Source organism: Crinia signifera, chromosome 5 (assembly GCF_055691185.1).
Source record: "Crinia signifera chromosome 5, ASM5569118v1, whole genome shotgun sequence".
NCBI lineage: Eukaryota > Metazoa > Chordata > Amphibia > Anura > Myobatrachidae > Crinia > Crinia signifera.
Window position 1 is genome coordinate 75794573 of NC_139221.1, and position 22623 is coordinate 75817195.

The following is a 22623-nucleotide window of genomic DNA, read 5'->3' on the forward strand; positions in this document are numbered from 1 at the left end:
CGAGTGTGGTTTGCTATGTAAAACATGCATGTTACTTTTGTGCATGTATACAAAGCACTTCTAGCCATATGAAGATTAAAGTGGCGGATCAGGTAAAGTAGGGGGCCACTGCTATAGTACAATATTTGTATTTTGGTGCAAATGAAATCTACGAAGACCTAGGCAAAATAATGATTAATGCGCTCATATACTATTATGAAGAGTGCATTTGGCAGCTCATTAAGACACCCCACCTCTTTTTTTTTACACACTTTATAGTTTCAGAACAAAATGCATCCAAATCAGCATGACTCACATATATTTATGTATAATAATTAGTATCAGACCAAATGAGACAACACACTGTTTATATAATTTAGCACCCTCTAGAAGATAGTAGACAGGATCTGATTGGTTGCCCATAGCAACATCACATATGAAGTAGAATTCACATCTTAGTAAATTTCCCCCATTATCCTCTAGAAGGTGCTAAATTTCTGATCCCATCTTTAATAGAGCTCCCATCTTTATTAGAGATAATAAACTCCTTTGTGTCATTACAGACGCTGCACATATTCAGATATTGTTCTACAACATTGCACACAGTTCTCACTAAGCCGAAACATGCTTGACATGCTGTGACTGGGGGGGGGGGGGGGGGGTGGTAGATGTATGAAGCAGTGATAAGGGAGGAGAAGTGATAAAGTGCCCGGCCAATCAGCTCCTGACTGTTATGTTACAGGCTGGTTTTCTTAAAACAAAGAAGTGCTAAGACCTTCCCATGCAGTTTCACTCACCCAGTCAGCGTAAATGCACTGAACATACTAACTAACCTGAGAGCTACCTAGATGGCCGATGTTCACACAGAGGGATTCCGAGATCACAAAAGGATGCAATGGGGTTCTTTCTACTAAAGGCGCCTCCCACTGCTTTAATATATTTTACTTAGGAAATGGGTGGATCATAGCATGCAGGTTGCTAGGCACTATTGTTACAGCTTTTTCCGGCCTACAGTATATAAGATGCTAATTCTCTCACACACAAAGTGCACATTATTCAGGGTTTCCTTCTTTAACCTGAAAAAATACATGTTTAACCGACTAAGAGGATACAAATACTGCTTATACTTTGGGAATATTTTCCATTTAAGTTAATTCTTTATTGAGATAAAGACCCTATAATCCTTTAATACAAAATGTATCCAGTATTAAAGGGATCCTGGAATATTCACAAATGTATATGCAAAACCCCTCACACATTGTACAGTAAAGGTTAGTATTACTGAAAGCAAGCCTGTGCATAGTGCGCACTAGGAAATCATTAATTGTAAATAAACCTGCATCTCTAATACAGTACCTTTAGTTTTGGACCTGATACATTTGATTTGCATATTTGTAAATTATACATGCAGTTCCTTTAGCTAATGGGGCCTACACACATAGGGCCTTATTCTAGTTCACTCTTTCTGACAAAATCTTCTTAGATGGACAAAACCATGTGCACTGCAGGGGGGCAGATGTAACATGTGCAGAGTGAATTAGATTTGGGTGAGTTATTTTGTTTCTGTGCAGGGAAAATACTGGCTGCTTTATTTTTACATTGCAATATAGATCTCACTTCGAAGTAAAACCTCCCCCAAATCTGATTCTCTCTGCACAAGTAACATCTGCCCCACCTGCAGTGCACATGAATTTGTTCATCTAAGAAGGATTTTGTCAGAAAGAGTGAACTAGAATAAGGCCCATAGAGATTTTGCTGAGTGATGCGATGTGTGCTGAGCGGTCTGTCAGGGCCAGTGTTCTCCCTCAAGAACACTGCCCCTAACCGTTGATACAACTAGATTTATCCAGCATGCTGAATATTAATCGTCAGGCAATAGCGACGCACGGGTCCGTGCATCACTCTCGCTATGGCCTCTACACACAGAGCGATGTAGGGGCATTTTCTAAGCGATCAAATTAAGTCAGATCGCTTACAAAATGCCATGAAATCGCCTTGTGTAGACCTTGTCACCAAATCAGTGTACTTGTTTATCTTTGCAGTGCAAATTTTGTACCTAATACACAAATCGAACTAAAGTATTAACGGTTTTAATAGTATGCATCAAATATATGTTTTTCTGCTTTGTATCATTTTGCAGAATAATTCTTAAATGAAAATGAATTGGTACAGAAATTAGACTTCAAGTGTATTTGTTGACCTACAGTATGTTACTTATTATGTTTGTTATGTCATTTGCCCCATAATATATATATATGTGATATTATAACTCCGGTACTCTTTACCTAGAACGGCGCCCATCGCGGGCATCGCATGTACATCGCATGCCATTAAAATGGCATGCGATGCGACCGATGCGATGCCCGCAATTTTACATAGAAATGCATGTTAAAATGTAAATCGCGTCGGTCGCATCGCATGCGTCCAAAAAATCGCATGCGATGCGACCGACGCGATTACCGCGATTTTACATAGGAAACAATGTTAAATGGCCCAATTGACCCGATTTTACATAGGGAACAATGTTAAATGGCCCACAGACCCCAAATAGCCACCCTGAAGTGTGAAATGGCCCCCCCAATTGTTAACGCCACCCCACGATCAACGTCAACCCGAAGCATGGCGAGCGCAGCGAGCCCGCGAGGGGCGGCGGTACGCGTCCTCTGACCTTTTCATACCCCCTATCACAGGTATCCGCGTCTGCTCGCCACGCTTAGGGCTCGGTGGCTCGCTGCGCTCGCCACACTTTCTATTCTCAACTCCACGCCGACGTGGATAGTGGGGGTATGAAAAGGTCGGAGGACACGTACCGCCGCCCCTCGCGGGCTCGCTGCGCTCGCCACGCTTCGGGTTGACGTTGATCGTGGGGTGGTGTTAACAATTGGGGGGGCCATTTCACACTTCAGGGTGGCTATTTGTGGTCTGTGGGCCATTTAACATTGTTCCCTAGGTAAAATCGGGTCAATTGGGCCATTTAACATTGTTCCCTATGTAAAATCGCGGTAATCGCGTCGGTCGCATCGCATGCGATTTTTTGGTCGCATGCGACCGACGCAATTTTTTACCTTGCGATGCCTAAGATCAAAATCGTGGGCGCCGTTCTAGGTAAAGAGTACCGTAACTCCTGCTGTAAATTATAAGGATATTAGTAGTCCCCAATTAGTTCCATTTACCATATACAGGCTCAAGCCTCAGGCTGACGGAAAGTAATGGAAAGTCAAGGTGACATGTAATATCTACAATAAATTACAATAGTACAGTGTGAAAATTAAAACTATAATACTGTGATGACATCAGAAAAGTAATTATAAGCAAAGATTACATGTCATGACATATAGATGAGTATATTCTTATATTACCATATATACTCATATTATAAATGAGTATATACATATATTAGCACCATAGCCCTTATTCTGGTTGACTCACTCGGGCGCGAATTCACACTCTTGCGAGTCAACCAGAACCCACTCTGCCAATGGTGGTTTGGCCACCCCCCTTCGCACACCGGGCTCGTTCGCCCAGCATGCTAATGGATGTTTTACATAAACATCCATTTGCATGCCATCTTTCGATAGGCGCCGACCATCAAATGATGGTGAAGGCGCACGTATATGTAAGTTCCAGACCACTCGTACATATGCGTGTAGAGTTCCAGGGAATAGGGCGGGTAGCTGATATCCAGTAATGTCAGCTGTCCGCCCCCCGCACTTACCACTTACGTCACAAACACATTAGCACCCAGTGTTTTCATGGGAACGCCCATAAATCGCTGGGCGTTCACATATGCTAATGGCCCAGGCTGGCACCCAACAACCCTCTCCACCCCCCCGCTCGAAAGGCAGGGAGCGTGCACTCGGTGAACAGATTTTGCTCCGAGTTCGCACGCTCCCAGTGTATATGCATGCGCAAAAATGCTGCTGCGCATAAGCTAAACATCGCTCCCAGTGTGCATTACACCCGACCGAGTCAACTTAAATAAGGGCCCATGTGCATATTTTCAAAATGTAAGACTCTGGCAGTGGTTTCCAAACTTTCTTGAATCACAGATCATTGTTATCAGAAAATATTGTCTAGTGTATATATGGCTTTAGGTTCAGTTATGTGATGTGGATAGAATTTGGTAGCCACTAGCAATGATTTTCCCGTTGATCATAATAAATTTGTTTTGCCCTTGACCACCAACCCGAGGGCACATAGACACAGTTTGGGAACCACTGGACTATGTTAAATGAACTGGGATACTAGCAAATTAACTATGGTGGTGTTTACAGCTAGAAAAAAGCACAAATATGCTAAAACCTCTTTTTTTTGCAAGATGAAAGAACTCTTCTGTTTTGGAAGCGAAATAACAAATATGATCCAAAAGTAATTGTAAAAATGCCTGCAAAACACGAGGGCTCTTCATTTGTAATTATGATTACAATCTTTTACATTTGGAGGAGGAACATATTTTATGAAGTTATAGCTGTGTTGTGTATGTTCTCTCTAAAAGCATAAAGCCTAGCTGGTATTGTCATGGCAGAGTCATCAAACATGTTAAGGCAGCTGGTATTCCTGGCACTTAGCGCCCTAACTCAGCATGTTAATGATACACAATTCAGGCAATATTGTACTGCTCTTTTGAAATGCCATCAAGGTCTTAAAACAAATAGAGATGCTTTTTTATGTCTTCCAGAAAGTGCCGCGATATACATTAATAATTCAAGCCACAGACATGGAAGGAAACCCAACATATGGTCTCTCAAACACAGCAACTGCTGTCATTTCAGTGACAGATATCAATGACAACCCTCCAGAGTTCACATCAGTGACTGTAAGTATAGATTATAAATACTCAAGAAATGCAAATATGAGGCCAATACGTCTAATTGTAAATGCTTACCATTAGTAGTAAGAAACAGACATGTGATACATGGGGGATGTAACTAATTTTGTTTAGAAATCAGTGCAAAAAAAGCATCAGCCCGCATAGTAAGAAATAAATAAGCCTTTGATTTCCTGCATTTATTAATGGATGATACTGTAAGTCTATATAAAAAAGGTTGGGCTGTGTGTTATTACTGCCTAAGCTACTGATTTATCTTAACCCTTTCAGTGACATCTCTGTGAGAGATGCTCAATATATCCTCTAAAAATGCTAGCATCTCTCACATTTGTTATATAAGTTCAAATAAAAAATGTTGTGTAAAAAAAAAAAAAAAAAGATTATATTTCCTGGATAAGGTAAGCATTAGAGGTCATTATGATGAATACAAATGTTTTCTTGGCAATTTTCACACCTATTTTGACAAATTTTCTTGGCACTCAAAGGGTTAATAAATCATTTCACTGAATTGCCTGTTATTTAGCCCATGTTTTAGCACTTCCATGCCCAGGATTTGTTTTGCACAATAAGGAAAGCTTAATGCTACATTCCACACCCCTCCGATCATCTACATGTACTCTATAGACTAATCTGATATACTGTGAGCTTGATCTTACACAAACTCGGCACACGTGCTTCTGTAATGTCTACCCAAAAGACTTGCTACAGTATACTGCACTATTCATTTGACAAATATAAGATGAGTGAAACTAATGCCTTAATAGCTCACATCATAAACTATACTGTGGCGGAATGACAGAACCTGAAAAGGAGAATGGGAACCCGCACAGTACTGGGAACGGGCCCAGTATGGATAGGTATTAATTATATATGTGTCTCTCTGGGTAAACTGGCACACAGGAAATTATTTCCGAGTAGGTCATTCTGCACCTGTCTGATATCAATAGTGCATACACCATGACTGTCAGTGGTGCACACGTGAGTCAAGTAATACAAATTTTATAATATCCAAGGGAGATAAAGGGCACTATTAGAATCCTTTTCTCTTCTTTCCTCGTATATTATAAAGTTCAAATTACATAACCTGTAAGATGAGGTTTAGGTTCCTAGGTAGCAATTGAAACCTTACTTTAACCCAATACATGCTTCTTATTAAATGCCGTTTATGCTGGCATGTACTGTATTCCATACTTGCCTACTTTTGAAAACTAGTTTCAGGGAGATTATAGTTGGTAGTAGAATTTTGCACAGCACCCCATTGAGGGGGCGTGCCATGCTCCACCCACAAGGTGTGTCTAGCTCCATATATGGAGATATTGTGAAAAGTGATTGTGAACATGGCACCTAGAAACATGGGTGTGTACTGCTTCATCTGAGAGGAATCTTTAAAAATGACTTATATACAAATGTAGATGAGCCCAAAAGCAGTTAGAAAGAGATACTATACTTTCTAAAGTGCTGGGAAATGGCACTGATGATTTAATGTGAATATGTATATATCTCTCATTCCTTTTATCCCAAAAAATGTAACCGTGTAATGTGGGCTAGGTGAAATGAGGGAGATTGCTGTTATTTCAGGGAGTCTCCTGCAGAATGCAGGAGGGGAGGCAACTATGATGTATTCCGAGATGATGGGCAAGATGTAATAACGCCCGTGTTGGCCGGAGGTGCGGGTTCCCGGATAAACTGACTTTTTGACAATCAATTACAAGGCATGGATTTATAAATGAATCCCTCTATGCATCTAGAAATAGCCTACAAATTTTATGGTAGCGGATTTGAAAAAACAGCTGTGATCGGCCAGGAACTCACATCTCCAGACAAATTGGGTGTCAATAAATCCAGTCCGATGTTTATGTATCTGTTTGAACGCTTCTGAATTACCCCTATTTTACAGACAGTGGTGTCTTTACTAACTGTAGCCCTGCAGCGGACACCACATAACCTTCATTTATCAAAGCCCATTAAGATTGTTTGACTGTAAAGAATTTTTACATTTCATGTTGAATATTATTTACATATCATATGGGATTCTCTTACTCAGTAATCGGCTCTCTTTCCTGCATTGCTGTAAAATGGCACAGGTGTTTTTATTTATCTGTTTGATTTTTTATATCAGAATGCAACCCAAGTTTTAACACTAAACCAAGGTCTAATTCAAGTGGTATTTGTATTCCAACTTGGACGAAGGATGGTTCTTATTTTTAATTATTATATTTTATTTATAAGGCGCCACAAGTTGCGTGCAGCTCCGTACATATAGCACACATTAGAACAGTACAGGGTACACAGAACTAAACGTAAAAGCAACAGAAGAACTAAAACAGAGCACAGTTAACAGCAGCACAATTCTTAGTACAAAATACAGCTGAGATGTAGGGAACTGTATGAGAAGAGATGCAGGTATAGATTGTAGGTGAGAAAGAGGTCTGTAATTGAAATGCAAGAACAGGAGGGAAGAGGGCCCTGCTCCAAGGAGCTTACATTCTAGAGGGAGGGGGATACAGACAAGTGACATGAGGTGCAGGTAAGGAGACCTGAAGGCAAGACGTGAGCATGGCAGGGATGGTCAGGACATGAGGAGGCAGGTAGAACAGACAAAGTAGTCCTCTCCCTCCTCCTCTCCGCCCTCTGCCTGGACCCTTGACCCCAAACAGCCCTGCACTGCACCCTTGACCCCAAACAGCCCTGCACTGTGGCCCATGTCACAACACTTCCTGCTAGGGGGCAGAAAGCATGCAGAGTGAGTAGGTATAGCGGTGGATTGAGGAACCATGTCACTGGTACAACAGTGTAGTTCAGAAAGATAGTGTCAAAATAGAGAAAAGAAAAATAAATACAGAGTTAGGGTAAGTTGTGTGAGAAGCAGGTGTAGAGGGACATATACAGTGCAGAGAGAACTGATGTGGAATCTGGCGCACTGAAATGGTTACAGAGAAAATGTGACTAGTGATATTACGTTTGAACAGAAAGCAATGGCTATGAGAAAAAAAGAAAAGAAAGCAGGGACAACATTAAAGCAGAATAGGCCATAAGCTTTTTATAGTCCTCCTGTAACAAAACAGCAAAGGAAACAATAGCTTTACTACTGTATGCATTGCTGATATAAAAATATATATGCTCGAAAATTCCCAAATAAAGCATTTCTTGGATTTTACTCAGCTGTGTGCAAGCACGCCAACCTTTTTAAGTACTGCTGTGTCTTAAAAAAGAGCTTATAGATAATAAATCACAGCAGAAGGTTTATCTAAAGCACAAGAACATCATGCAGAGTATAAATGAATCCCTCTATGCATCTAGAAATAGCCTACAAATTTTATGGTAGCTGATTTGTGTGTTGTTAAGAACATGGACACCTGGATACTGTCAGGATCTGTCCCTTGGATTAAGGTCCGTGCTTAGCAAATAGTGAAGAGTTATTTTGCTGGGGACAAGAGGTTAACTTTATTTATTAAGCATTGAAAAGCTCAGCTTTTAGCTGCCAATACCCCTTTCAGACCATCCAAACTGGGTCTAGTGCTGGTGTGAAAGGGTCCCAAGACAAAATCCCAGGACCAATGCCCCAGATTTCAATCATGCTAGCTACCAGGGTTGCACCCGGGACCTTCTCGGGGTACTGGTCGGTATGAAAGTTGCAGGGACATGTCCTTCCTTCCCAGGTTGCCTCTGCTGATGCTGACTGGCTATGCAGGGCAACTTCCTGTTGTTGTGATTTTGCAGAAATCCACAGAGGCATCTCACAGCGTGGAGGAAGATACTGGGCAAGCTCTGAGGCACTACAGACCCCAGCAGTGCTTTTTAACCCCTGCAAGCCTGCAATGTCTTTGACAAATGAGGAGGTGGGGGAGTTCCTAAAAATTAGAGTGGATGAGGATATCTGGCGCCAGATTACAGGCACTGATAAGGATGCCCAGATATACCTTAACATTGCGTAGATCCTGACATCGCGGGCATCGTCTGTAGCCAGCCGCAAGTTGTGAATAAGCCTAAAAACGCCATTTCGAATGACATTCTCATAGAAATACAGGGTCATCCTGGGTTCAGTATGAAAGGTGCCGACCCGGGATGTCCCTGCTTCAAAAGCATGTGTAAATGGGGCCCAAGACAGGAATTTGATTTCCAGTTTGGTCCCTGTATTTCTGGTGTGAAAGGTGTATAAGTAACATCATCTTGAGATGGCATTACCTATACCTGGAAGGGAAGAACACCACGAGAACTAAGATACCACCAAGGATCATCAGGAAGGTAAGTATTGTTGCAAGAAGCAAAAATACAAAACAAATGATACCAGCAGTTCATCAGGTAACACTTAAGGCCAATTTACACCTCTAAAAATGCAGTTTCATAGATAAATGTGGCAAATATTTTGAACAGTTTAATGTGTTTAATGTCTATCTGTGACCAAGGGATCAAGAAAATATTAACAGTATTATTTTATTGCTGAAGTCTTTGCAGTATAATGCATGTCCATGTTATAGTGTGTACACACGGGGCGATATGGCTTCCGATGTTGCCAATATAGTGAACATCGGAAGCCATATCGCATGCTTTTTTAGAGCTTGCGAGCCCGATGCACTGCCGATGTGCGCTCCCGTGTGAGCGCAAATCGGCAGTGAAACAGAGAGGGCAACCAAGACTATATATATATATATATATATATATATATATAATATACTCACGCTGCTTCCCAGCAGCTGCAGCAGCACACGGTATGTAGGACAAAACGAGGAGGCAGGAGCTTCAGCTACATTTCGATTTTAATAATCGTCATCAGGCATACAAACAGTCATAAGACACTCACCTTAAATCCCCGTTCACCCGTGCACGCACAGGCACGCTTCCCGCCAGACGACCCGAGCAACGTCACCAACGCGCGCCAGACACGTCACGGCCACCATGGAAACAACCCACAACAAGCGGGTCGCGTCACCATGGAGACAACTACGAGAGTCAGGCGCACTGTTGCCGACAGTCAGTGAGCGTCCGTGCAGGGAAGCGCAGCCGTGCAGATACCCGATGGCCACCAGGGGAGACAAGTGCCGTGCTAGTGGACATATTATACATATTATACAAAGGCATAGTACATAAAAAGCAAAAAAATGTATAAGCATCAACAATAATATCGTACAAGGTCGCATAATCACAGTAATTATTATAATTTTTATAAATCAGCAAAAAGAGTTTTTATAAAACAGCATAAGAAATTGTATAACAAATGCAAATGAAAAATCACAAAAATGCATGAAACCCTAAATGGTCATTAAGACCAAAGGGCGTCATGGTCTTCAAGCGGTGAATCCAGCGGGATTCACACTTGAGGAGGGCCAAGGACCTGTTGCCACCCCTAAGTCTCAATGGAATGTGATCAATAATAATATAATGCAAATTAGCCATGCTGTGGCCTGCCTGTGCGAAATGCCTCGCAACAGGCTGATCACTAGTCCCTGAGAGTAGGGCAGCACGGATGGCGGTACGATGACCTGCCATCCTGTCCTTCAAAGTGCGGTCAGTTTTCCCGACGTAATGCAATCCACACGGACATGAGATAAGATACACTATGAACCGTGTGGTGCATGTAACCTTGTGTCTAATGGTGTAACGTTTACCACTAAATGGATGGTTGAAACTATCACCACTAATCATACTTCTACAGGTGGTACAATTTAAACACTTAAAACAGCCATTCTTTCTTCCCAAAAAGGTGGGCTGGGCTGAATGATCAATCCGTGGTGTGATGTCAGTGCGAACCACCCAATCCCTGACATTCTTGCCACGGGTGTAGCACGACATCAAATCGGTGTTGGCCAACTTAAGGTCTTTATCAGAACCCAAAATTGGCCAATGCCGTCTAGCCACTGTACGTATAGTATCACTGTTGGAGTTAAAATGGTTGACCCAAGGCAATTTAGAACGGACAGACTTACTAGATTTAGTTTTAGCCCTAAGCAGATCTTCTCTAGGAATAGACAACGCTTTATCCCTTGCTTTGGATAACAACTCAAGATCATATCCCCGTACCAAAAAAATTGCCAATCATGAAATTAATTTGATTAATTGCCTCGTCACGATCACTACAAATACGGCATGCCCTTATAAACTGGGAAAAGGGAAGTCCGAATTTGAGTGGTCTAGGATGAAAGCTGGTGAAGTGTAAAATAGTATTGCGATCTGTCTCTTTCCTAAATAGTGAGGTCGAGATCGCCCCTTCACACACACTAACTGACACATCAAGAAAACTGACCCTCTCAGGGCTAATGACGTGTGTGAGTTTGAGAGGTGACAAAGATGCATTATGTCGACCAAGCATGTCGACAAACTGCTGCTCACTCCCAGTCCAAATCAAAAAGATGTCATCTATGTATCTGGTATAAAAAATATCATACCAGATACATAGGGGTCCTTAAAGAAAATTTCCTCCTCGGCCACAAACATGTACGCGTTGGCGTACGATGGGGCCACATTGGACCCCATCGCACAGCCAGAGCGTTGGAGGTAGAACCGGCCGTCGTGTATAAAGTAATTATGGGTGAGCAGCAGCAGCAGCAAGTCGCACACCAAGTCAACAGAAGGCCCAGTATAGGACGCATGTCCATGAATGAGATCCCGAACTGCCTGTACACCAGCAGAGTTGGGAATCACTGTATATAAGCTTGACACGTCAATACTACAAAGGAAACAGCCAGCAGGGATGTCATGAAGATTTTGTAATTTGTTGATAAATGCTGTAGTATCAAGAAGGTAGCGTGGATGTTGCACAATACAGGGCTGTAATAACGTATCAAGATAGACCGAGCAGTTCTGAAATAAGGAATCATTGGCTGCTATAATGGGCCGCCCAGGGGGCACCAAGGGATGTTTATGTATCTTGGGAAGCGTATAAAGTACCGGGGTAACAGGCCACCCCGGAACCAACGCCTCACCAAGAGTTTTGCCAATGATGCCATTCAGAACCGCCCGGTCTATAATAGAACATAGCAATTTGGTATACGCTTTGGTGGGGTCACCAGTTAAAAGCTGATAAACATTGTGGTCAGCCAACTGGCGAGCAATTTCAAACTTATACGACTCCAAATCTTGTATCACCACCGCCCCGCCTTTGTCAGCGGGGCGAATGATGATATCATGATTAGTAGACAGAGATTTTAAAGCCTTAAACTCATCAGCAGACAAATTACTATGCATAGTACCATGCGATTTAGACTGTGCTTTAATAGACAATTTCACATCAACATCGAGCATCCTAGAAAAGGTCTTAATAGACGCATTGTTTGACAAGGGATCAAACTTTGATCTAGGCAATAGTTTGCGCAATTGCGCAGGGATAGGAGAAACAGCATCAGGGACAACTTGAGGAGCTTTAGAATAGTGTTCATGAAGGCGTAATTGCCTATTAAGGCGATATTTCTCAAGCTGCCAATCAAAGTCATTAAGAGAATTAGTAGGAACAAAAGAAAGTCCACGACTAAGCACCTTGGACTCAGCAACAGTTAACCTGTGGGAGGAAAGATTAAAGATTATCGTGGTGTCCTGTTCAAGGGCGGCCTTCCTGGCCTTCTTCGCTCTGTACTTTTTGCCTCCACGTCTCGACCGGTGTCGTTTTCACGGAGGAGCTGTTTGCGGGTAAGGACACCTAAAGGGGCAGATTGACCAGATTGGGATGAACCCCTATATTGATCATAGTTGCCATCAGAGTCACTTGTTGTATATTGATCACCGGAGCGCAATGGGCGTCTGTTACGCAGTCGGGGACCAGATCTCCTCAGGCGGCCACGCCCCCTAGGCTCAGAGTTGGTCCACTGGTACACCAGATTCTGGTCATAATCGTTAATAACTTTGTCTAATTTATTGCGTTTGTATTGCAACAGTTCATGTTTATAGGCGGCCAGTTGGGTTTTTAGCTTCTCGCACCAGTCCATGTTTTTATCAGACTCAAGTAGCGATTTGTTAATGACCTCAAATGCAGCAATTTTGTCACGGGTATTCTTCAACTCATTAGACACAAGGTTACATGCACCACACGGTTCATAGTGTATCTTATCTCATGTCCGTGTGGATTGCATTACGTCGGGAAAACTGACCGCACTTTGAAGGACAGGATGGCAGGTCATCGTACCGCCATCCGTGCTGCCCTACTCTCAGGGACTAGTGATCAGCCTGTTGCGAGGCATTTCGCACAGGCAGGCCACAGCATGGCTAATTTGCATTATATTATTATTGATCACATTCCATTGAGACTTAGGGGTGGCAACAGGTCCTTGGCCCTCCTCAAGTGTGAATCCCGCTGGATTCACCGCTTGAAGACCATGACGCCCTTTGGTCTTAATGACCATTTAGGGTTTCATGCATTTTTGTGATTTTTCATTTGCATTTGTTATACAATTTCTTATGCTGTTTTATAAAAACTCTTTTTGCTGATTTATAAAAATTATAATAATTACTGTGATTATGCGACCTTGTACGATATTATTGTTGATGCTTATACATTTTTTTGCTTTTTATGTACTTTGCCTTTGTATAATATGTATAATATGTCCACTAGCACGGCACTTGTCTCCCCTGGTGGCCATCGGGTATCTGCACGGCTGCGCTTCCCTGCACGGACGCTCACTGACTGTCGGCAACAGTGCGCCTGACTCTCGTAGTTGTCTCCATGGTGACGCGACCCGCTTGTTGCGGGTTGTTTCCATGGTGGCCGTGACGTGTCTGGCGCGCGTTGGTGACGTTGCTCGGGTCGTCTGGCGGGAAGCGTGCCTGTGCGTGCACTGGTGAACGGGGATTTAAGGTGAGTGTCTTATGACTGTTTGTATGCCTGATGACGATTATTAAAATCGAAACGTAGCTGAAGCTCCTGCCTCCTCCTTTTGTCCTACATACCGTGTGCTGCTGCAGCTGCTGGGAAGCAGCGTGAGTATATTGTATATTGACCCTGTATAGGGTTCCAGCTGGCACCGGGACTTTATCCATTATTGTGGGTTGTGCCTTGCCTATCTATCTATCTATCTATATATATATATATATATATATATATATATATATATATATATATATATACAGGTTGAGTATCCCTTATCCAAAATGCTCGGGACCAGGAGAATTTTGGATAACGGATTATTCCGTATTTCGGAATATTTTAACCCCTTCCTGACAGAGCCAGTTTTTGCGTTCCTGACAGAGCCATTTTTTTCAAATCTGACATGTTTCACTTAAGTGGGGATAACTTTTTTTTGCTTTTACTTATCCCAGTGATTTTGAGATTGTTTTCTCGTGACACATTGTACTTCAAATTAGTGGTAAATTTGGGTCGATACAGTCTGTGTTTTTTTGTGAAAAATACCAAAATGTCGTGAAAAAATGGAAAATTTTGCAATTTGCAAAATGTCACATTTTCTGCTTGTGAGACAAATAAACATACCACTCAAAATAGTTAATAACTAACATAGACCATATGTCTACTTTATGTTTCCATCATTATTTCAACTTCCTTTTCATTTTTTTGGACACTAGGAGGCTTCAAATATGAATAGCAAAGTCTCAAATTTTCAAGAAAATTTCAAACACTGATTTTTTTAGGGACCAGTTCAGTTCTGATGTGACTTTGAGGGACTTGTATGTGAGACACCCCCATAAATGATGCCATTTCAAAAACTGCACCCCTCACAGTATTCAAAACAGCATTTTGGAAGTTTGTTAACCCTTTAGGTGTTTCACAGGAATTAAAACAAAGTGTCGGTGAAATTTCAAAATTTCTTTTTTTTTGCAGAGTTTCAATTTTAATACATTTTTCTAACGAATACAGTAGATTTTACTAGAGAAATGTGACTAAAAATTGATTCCCCCAATTCTTTTGTTTTCATAAATATCCTATATGTGGCCCTAGTGTGCACGGTGACCAAACCACAGGCTTCATAATAGAAGGAGCACCTACTTGATTTTGGAGCCTCCTTTTTATGAGATTTTTTTTTAGGCACCATGTAGGTTTCTAGGCACCATAAGTGCTAAAAGTTAGGAACCTCCCCCACAAGTCACCCCATTTTGCAAACTACACCCTTCAGGGAATTCATTTAGGGGTATAGTGTACATTTCAAACCCCCAGGGGTTTCACCAATTTTGATACAACTGGACTGTGAAAATGAAAAAATTTAATTTTTCATTTTCACAGCTCAGTTGTATCAAAATTGGTGAAACCCCTGGGGGTTTGAAATGTACACTATACCCCCTGATGAATTCCCTGAAGGGTGTAGTTTTCAAAATGGGGTCACTTGTGGGGGGGTTCCACTGTATGGGTGCTTCAGGGGTCATTCAACCAGAATCTGTGCTGCAAAATCCAAAAATCACTCCTTCCCTTCTGAGTCCTGCCATGCACCCAACTGGTATTTTTTGGTCACATGTGAGGCATTGCCGTACTCGGGAGAAATTGGGGCACAGATTTTGGGGTGCTTTGTCTCCTTCATTCCTTGTGAAAATGAAAAATTTTGAGCCAGATCTTCATTTTTGTGTAAAAAATGTAATTTTTTACACAAAAATGAAGATCTGGCTCAAAATTTTTCATTTTCACAAGGAATGAAGGAGACAAAGCACCCCAAAATCTGTGCCCCAATTTCTCCCGAGTATGGCAATGCCTCACATGTGACCAAAAAATACCAGTTGGGTGCATGGCAGGACTCAGAAGGGAAGGAGTGATATTTGGTGGTGGAATGAATGGTGGGTGCTATGTCGCATTAGCAAGACCCCCGAAGCACCAATACAGTGGAACCCCCCCACATGTGACCCCATTTTGGTCACCAGCTTTGGGAGGGGGGCTGGCGCTGCGGCTGGTGGGGGGTTGGGAGGGGTGCTGGCGCTGCGGCAGCCGGGTGGGTGGGAGGGAGGGGGGGCTGCCGGGTGGGATGGGGGGGCTGGCGATCGGTGGTGATCGGTGCTGTACTTAACAGCACCGATCACCACCGATCACTGTGTTACCGAGCGGCTTAGCCGCCGGTAACACAGAAAACGCTGCAATTGGCTGTTCACAATCGCCGCGAGGGGGGATGTCTGCTGTCAGGGACAGCAGACATCTCCAAACTGTCACCGCGTCTATAGACGCGGTGACAGTTTAAAACCATGACGTATATATACGTCTTCGGTCGGGAAGTACCTCCCGACCATGACGTATATATACATCATATGTCGGGAATATCTCTATATATATATATATATATATATATATATATATATATATATATATATGTGTGTATGTATATATATATATATATATATATATATATACACATATATATATATATATATATATATATATATATACACACACACACACATATATATATATATATATGTGTGTATATATATATATATATATATATACACACACATATATATATATATATATGTGTGTATATATATATATATATATATATATATTTATTCATTCATTCATGCCACATTTTATTTTTGTGCAGCTTGATGCTGCTGCTGCTGCGGGGGGAGGGGGGAGGAGGGAGGAGGGCAGCGCTGCTGCGCTGACCTGCCGGGGGAGCCGGGGGAGCTGCTGCTGCTGCCGGGTGAGTGCCCGGCGGGTGGGAGGGGGGGGCTGCACATCGGTGGTGATCGGTGCTGTACTTGACAGCACCGATCACCACCGATCCCTGTGTTACCGAGCGGCTTAGCCGCCGGTAACACAGGAAACGCTGTGAATGGCTGTTCAGATTTGAACAGCCAATCACAGCGATCGCCGACCGGGGGGGGCACCCCTGCCCCCCCTGGGCGGCGAGGGGGGATGTCTGCTGTCAGGGACAGCAGACATCACCTAACTGTCACTGCGTCTGTAGACGCAGTGACAGTTAGAAACCATGACGTACATTTATGCCATGTGTCGGGAAGTACTTCCCGACCATGACGTAAATGTACGTCAAATGTCGGGAAGGGGTTAATATTTCAATGATGTATTTTGAAGTATCTTGCATTTATGCTGTATAAACACATAATATACACACAAATATATTTTATTACCACATAAAATACACACAAATATATTTGGTACTTATGTAATATCTGGGCTCCCGTTTTTCTTATGAGACCGCGTCCCCTCGCGGGGCTCGCTGCGCTCGCCACGCTTCGGGCACGGTGGCTCGCTGCGCTCGCCACACTATATAAAATCGACTCAATGCGTAGTTGGATAGTAGGGGTATGAAAAAATGAGGTGCATTTAACATGGGAGCCCAGATAATACATAAGTACCATATATTTTAATTGTTCAAAAAACAAGGTTTCAAAACGTGAAACAAAATGTGTGTACTATCTCAGCATTGAATTTGAATGCCAAGCAATCATTGTCTTGCACATATATAGTGCCAGTTACATATCATGTCCCCAGTGATGCTGTTAAAAATGTCCCCAGTGAGTTTTTAGCAAAAAAAATATTTTTTTTCACTTTCTGGAATGTCCGTATTTCGGAATAATTCGGATAACGGATATTCGGATACGGGATACTCGACCTGTATATATATATATATATATATATATATATATAGTGCAGATCTGCACTATATAGTCTAAATTGTCCCTCTGCATGCATGCCGTGAGATGCGAGTCCCGATACAATCTGATCGTATCGGGACTCGCATAGCACGGCATATCCTGCTGTGTGTACACACCTTTAGTCTCCTCACACTGTGATTTCCCTGAAGTATTGTTCCAAGTGAAAACTTTGGCAAGGAAACTCTAAGACTACATGCTCTTTAAAATGTACAGTATGTGTCATAGATTTCAATGCAACCATGCATCCCACACTTTTCTTATGATAAGCAGCCATTATGAGGACACAGAGTGCTGTGTTTGCTGGCAGCAATCCTTCCTTAAAATGGCACCATAGGGCTTAATTCAGTCCTAGTGCTATTAGTCTCAGGCATTGTGAAATGCCAGTCATTTGTTAGACTTTCTCTAATGTCTGATCTTTGCAATGTCTGCAAAAAATAAACACTAAGTAAAAAGAAAGTAAGCTTTAGAGGAAGAAGTAACATTAAAGTTTGTTTATTGCATTATAAGCTAACCTTATAGGCATTAACTGATAACTTTCTAAAGAAATTCCCTCAGAAATATTTAACATTATTAACATTTCTTTTGTAATATCACATCAATCGAAGAGACCAATTTTCCTGATTATTACTGTAGATTAAGACCATCACAGTTCCCTTCCATATTTGAAAGTTGTTGTTAGTATTCATGCTAGGCTGTTTTAGTGGGGCGCTTCGCCCTGTCCCCTTTTTAAAGGGCAAAATGCGCCATGTTAGAACAGCCTGCTGCCTATCCCCACCGGTGCGCACGGGGAAGCCCAGCGTCGCCGTAGATGCCAGCACTTCCCCGGAGGTGACTTCGGTGGCAGCCGGGCCAGCCCCCTTTGGTGAATAGCAGCAGCCGGGCCCACCCCATTTGGTAATGTTGCCTGTCTGACCCGCCCCCTTTGGTGACATCGGCTCGCCCACAATGGTGACCTCGTCCGCCCCCTTTATGTTCAGCACCGCCCTACCCTGCCCAGTTCCTGGAAGGAACATTAGTTGTCATAGGGATTTGCTTTTAATAGCAAGACTTAGGGGTGTTTTGCTATCACCTTTGTTGCCATATTACATTTTTGTGGAAAGTGGAGCTTTCACAAGTTACCGCTATATGAGAAATCATCACTTCACCTACTCGGTAGCATAAAGAGGTTAGGATGTGCTAAAGGAAAATGCGTTAAAAAACAAGTTTGCTATGTTTTTGCTGCAGTTCCCAATGCACTAGCATGTACAAGTGAGTGGTTAGTCACATGCCTTCCTGTGTGTAGCACTTGTCTGGGTTGCCTAAGAAATTTGTAATCAATGTAGGAGAATTGCATAGAGCAATCAGTCATTATAAAGCTTTCCTGCAATATTGTATCATTCAGAATATTGCCACATCACCTTAATTCCAGGCAAACTACACTATCCCCATATAGGGAGTTATAATATTTGTGTGCTTTATACTTGTGTTTTGCTTGGTGAATTTTGTAGGTGATTGGGTGTTGCAGGTAGAATGAAGTGACTTGGGTTCAAATGTAACACATCACTTAGGCCAAAGTATTGGAAATGCTTGTGTTTCTATGTGTACTGTATTTTCACACTTGCCTAATTCAAAGGACCAGTCCTATTTTGGGCACAAAACTGAAAAAACTGAATAACACAAATAGAACAGTTCACAAGACTGTTCCACAAGATACAGTTGTGGTGTTGTGTGTTATGTTGTGTATAATACTGTACTGTAGGTGTATCAAAATGTTTCTCTTGGGAAGATATATGAGGCTCGGTGAAGTGATAAAGTGGCCGGTGATAACGCACCATCAGCCCCTAACTGTCTTTATTTTTCAAACCAAGCTGGTAACTTGACAGTTAGGATCTGATTTGCTGGCTTAATAAATCTACTCCTCTGTGTCATTTAATTTTTGTGATGCTAAATATGTAAAAGTGACAACAGTATATGGGGGGTATTCAATCTCGAACAAAATTTTCACCCGGTGGAAATATCGACCATCGGTATTCAACTCTCCTTTGCAGATTTGATGGACAGAGTTGCCGATATTTCGAAAAAGAAGAAGCTGACATTGAATAGGTTGACTGTAAATTCGACCTATTCTTGAGGAAAACAGCCAATATTTCCACCTGTTGGAATATCGGTTAAGATTATATACCTCCTAAAGTGTCATGTGAATAACTCAATATATCTGTTGTTGGTATAAAACATGCAGCCTTTCACTGTCAGTGGCAAGTACTTGGTTTTCCGTATTGCAAATGGTATTTGCTGTAAATGCTCTGAATGCGCATTCACAACTCTTGATTTGATTTGGAACTCGGGGATAATTTGCCTGAAGAAATTCTTTGAAGTGTATTGATTACAGAAGGGAACATACTTTAGCAAAGACAGCCCCTTACACTTGTGATTGTCATGTACAACAAAAATCTATTCAATCATTTTTAGAGGGCGGCTCATCCAGATGATTTATGTGGAATTGAATTAGAGAGCTTCTAAATGTCTCCCCATTTGTTTGCACTCTCCTGTTTCGACTATACTAAGTGCAACCATAACTAATGTTTTACAGACTAGAACAGACACTGAGGGCCCATGCGAGACTTGCTTTTCGTCCTTAATAAAATAAGAAGCCCTCAATCAATAAACCACATCTAATCTGTCTGATCTCTAAAACAGCCAAACATAAGGAGATGGACTTCCTCTAGCCTTCATTTTTCTTACTTATTTGCTGTAGTCTCACAGTCAAATCCATCCGCAGCTGGTCATTTTAGGGGTCACCCTGTTTAAACCACTAAGCTGCTGATTTCAGGGTTTGCAACAAAATCTCCTTTCAAGCTTCAACCCTTTGAGTGCCAGGGGATTATTATTATTATCCTTGTAAAGCTGTAATATCTTCAGCACAGACTTATGACATTGCATTAACAACTTAACTGATGCAAAAAAAAAACCTTAAAAATAGATTTAAATGTCCTCACTGCAAAACACAATCTTGACCGAAATTGAACCATCTTTGTTACGCCAAGTGTCACTGAACTACATTGTCATGGTGCTTTTGTGTATAAATCCTCTCTCACAAAAATGAGTCTCTTAATTATTTTATTTAAAATACTATACTTATTATATCAGATTTGTTCCTCTTTCCAAAGCCAATAAAAATAAGAAATATAGTAATTTATTTCTATTACCACTGTCAGGTTATAAGGATGGTATGGGCATAATGTTCTTTATGCCTGTCATTATTATATTTATATTATACTTTTTTTTTTTTTAGTGTCTTTGACTCTTTGTTTTTTGGAAGTCTGCATTGTTTATTTCTCTGAGCATATTGTTTATGCGGCAAAGTAAGTATGTGTTTAGACAGTAGTAATCTTCTTGTGCTCTTTGTAATGTAGGAAGATAGATTTAAAATAGTCATAACTATCTTTTATGTGCATTCGAGCCAAAACATGTTTGACCAATGACACAGAGGAAAACATAGTTAGATACACTCTCTAGCAGAGTATATGTACAGTAATATTACCTGCTATAGAATAATCTGTTTTCTTAAGGAAGAGAACATATATGAATACTCATATGTCCAATCTGCTCCACCAAGTTATCCTCTGGTGTCAGCTGTTTTAAATCTCTGGCGTGAATAGCTGTTTATACTGGAAAATGTGAAACTGCTGACAGCCATAGAATGTGGTGTTTGTAGGGTGGGAGGGGGTGTTGTCACTATTCTTTCATCCATGCAGCATTAGATATTCTCTGCATGGGAGTGTAGCTAAATTAGTAGGGTGTATATGTTTCTAAAATTGAATCTTTAGATATAATATCTTTAGATATAATTGTGCAAAAGGCTGCAGTATGTATTGATGTGTTAAATGATTTACATAAAGTAACAGTGTTTTATGTTTAACAAAATGTCCAGTATTCTCTTACATATATTTGTAGCTGATTGCCATATTGCCGGGGGGTGGGGTAATATGGCCACCGTGCTGCTCCGGGGGGGGGGGGGGGGGTAGGAGTGCGATGCGGCTGTCGTGCTGCTCCAGGTGGAAGGGTGCGATGCGGACGTTGCATCGCTCAACATTTGCAGGGTGACGCTCCAGCTTGGAAGGAGGGGGGGAGTTGCGGCGGCCATCGAGTCGCTGAGGGGGTTAATGACCACCGTTCACCTCCATCCGGGGGGTCCCTGCTCCCAACTTCCTCCCTCCAGTGGCTGGTGCCCTAGGCAAATGCCTAAAGCTGCCTAGTGGTGGCGCCGGTCCTGCATATTGCAAATTAAGTTCTATCCTTACAGAGTAGAGGGAACAATGTATAGTAATTGTCTTGCACATTGAAAAACTAGCAATGTGTGGGGCAAGTTTCCAGTGAGTTTTAAGTGGTCTATGTAACAGAGGGGTAGATGTATGATGCAGCGATAAGGGAGAAGTGATAAAAGTAAAGTGCCTGGTACTTTATCACCCACCAATCAGCTCCTGACTGCTAAGTTACAGGCTGGGTTTAAAAATGGACAGTTAGGAACTGATTGGCCAGTGATAAAGTACCAGGCACTTTATCACTTCTCCTCCCTTATCACTGCTTCTTACATCTACCCAGGGCAGCCGAGAGGAATGCCGGGCCCCGGTAAAAATGTTGGGGCGTGGCCTAAGTGTGGGAGGTGTGGCCACCTCCTGTGCTTAGGCTACGCCCCCAAAATGTTAAGATGGGGTGAAAGAAAACTCTAAACTCCACAGCAGCAGCACACACCTACAGCAAGTACTGTGCTGACAGCAGGCTCAGCATGAGTTCTCGCGCTGTCAGTGAAACACACATGCTGAGCCTGCTGCATGTGTGCTGCTGGTGATGCTGGGAAGGACGGAGGGGGAAGAGGGGGGCGGGGGTTGGACCAGAGCCCCTGCCGGGCCCCTCCAGCAAGCCCGGGCCCGGGTAATTAGTACCTGCTCCCCCTCCCTCTCGGCTCCCCTGCATGAGAATAAATGCAAAGTTGTGTAGACTCACTCTTCACCGAGTACAAGTCGCCCCACATAGCCAGCACCGCACAGCCAGCCAGAAAGCCGCCGCCCCCCCTTCGATGTCAAACTCACAGTACAAGGTAGATGTAATAACCTACAGCTTGTATGCTTGCCGGAAATTCCCACATAAAAAGCCCACAGAGTAAACAAGATAGTCCTGGCTTAACAATAAAAAAGACCCATACATTATGTCACTTTATACTATGCCATTGATTAATACTCATTTAGTAGGTGCAAAAAACATTATACATATCTAGATGGGCCATAATTATTTAGTCATTTCAA

General features: G+C 42.2%; 1 protein-coding gene across 1 annotated transcript in view; it reads left to right on the forward strand.

Moving 5' to 3' along the window:
* The window catches only part of CDH2 (cadherin 2), a 259251-nt gene that overhangs the window by 197966 nt on the left and 38662 nt on the right, over window positions 1–22623 (forward strand). Inside the window, exon 8 of the mRNA XM_083187475.1 lies at window positions 4658–4795. Within this exon, the coding sequence (XP_083043601.1) occupies window positions 4658–4795 (138 nt within the window). The remainder of the gene's footprint in view (window positions 1–4657; window positions 4796–22623) is intronic.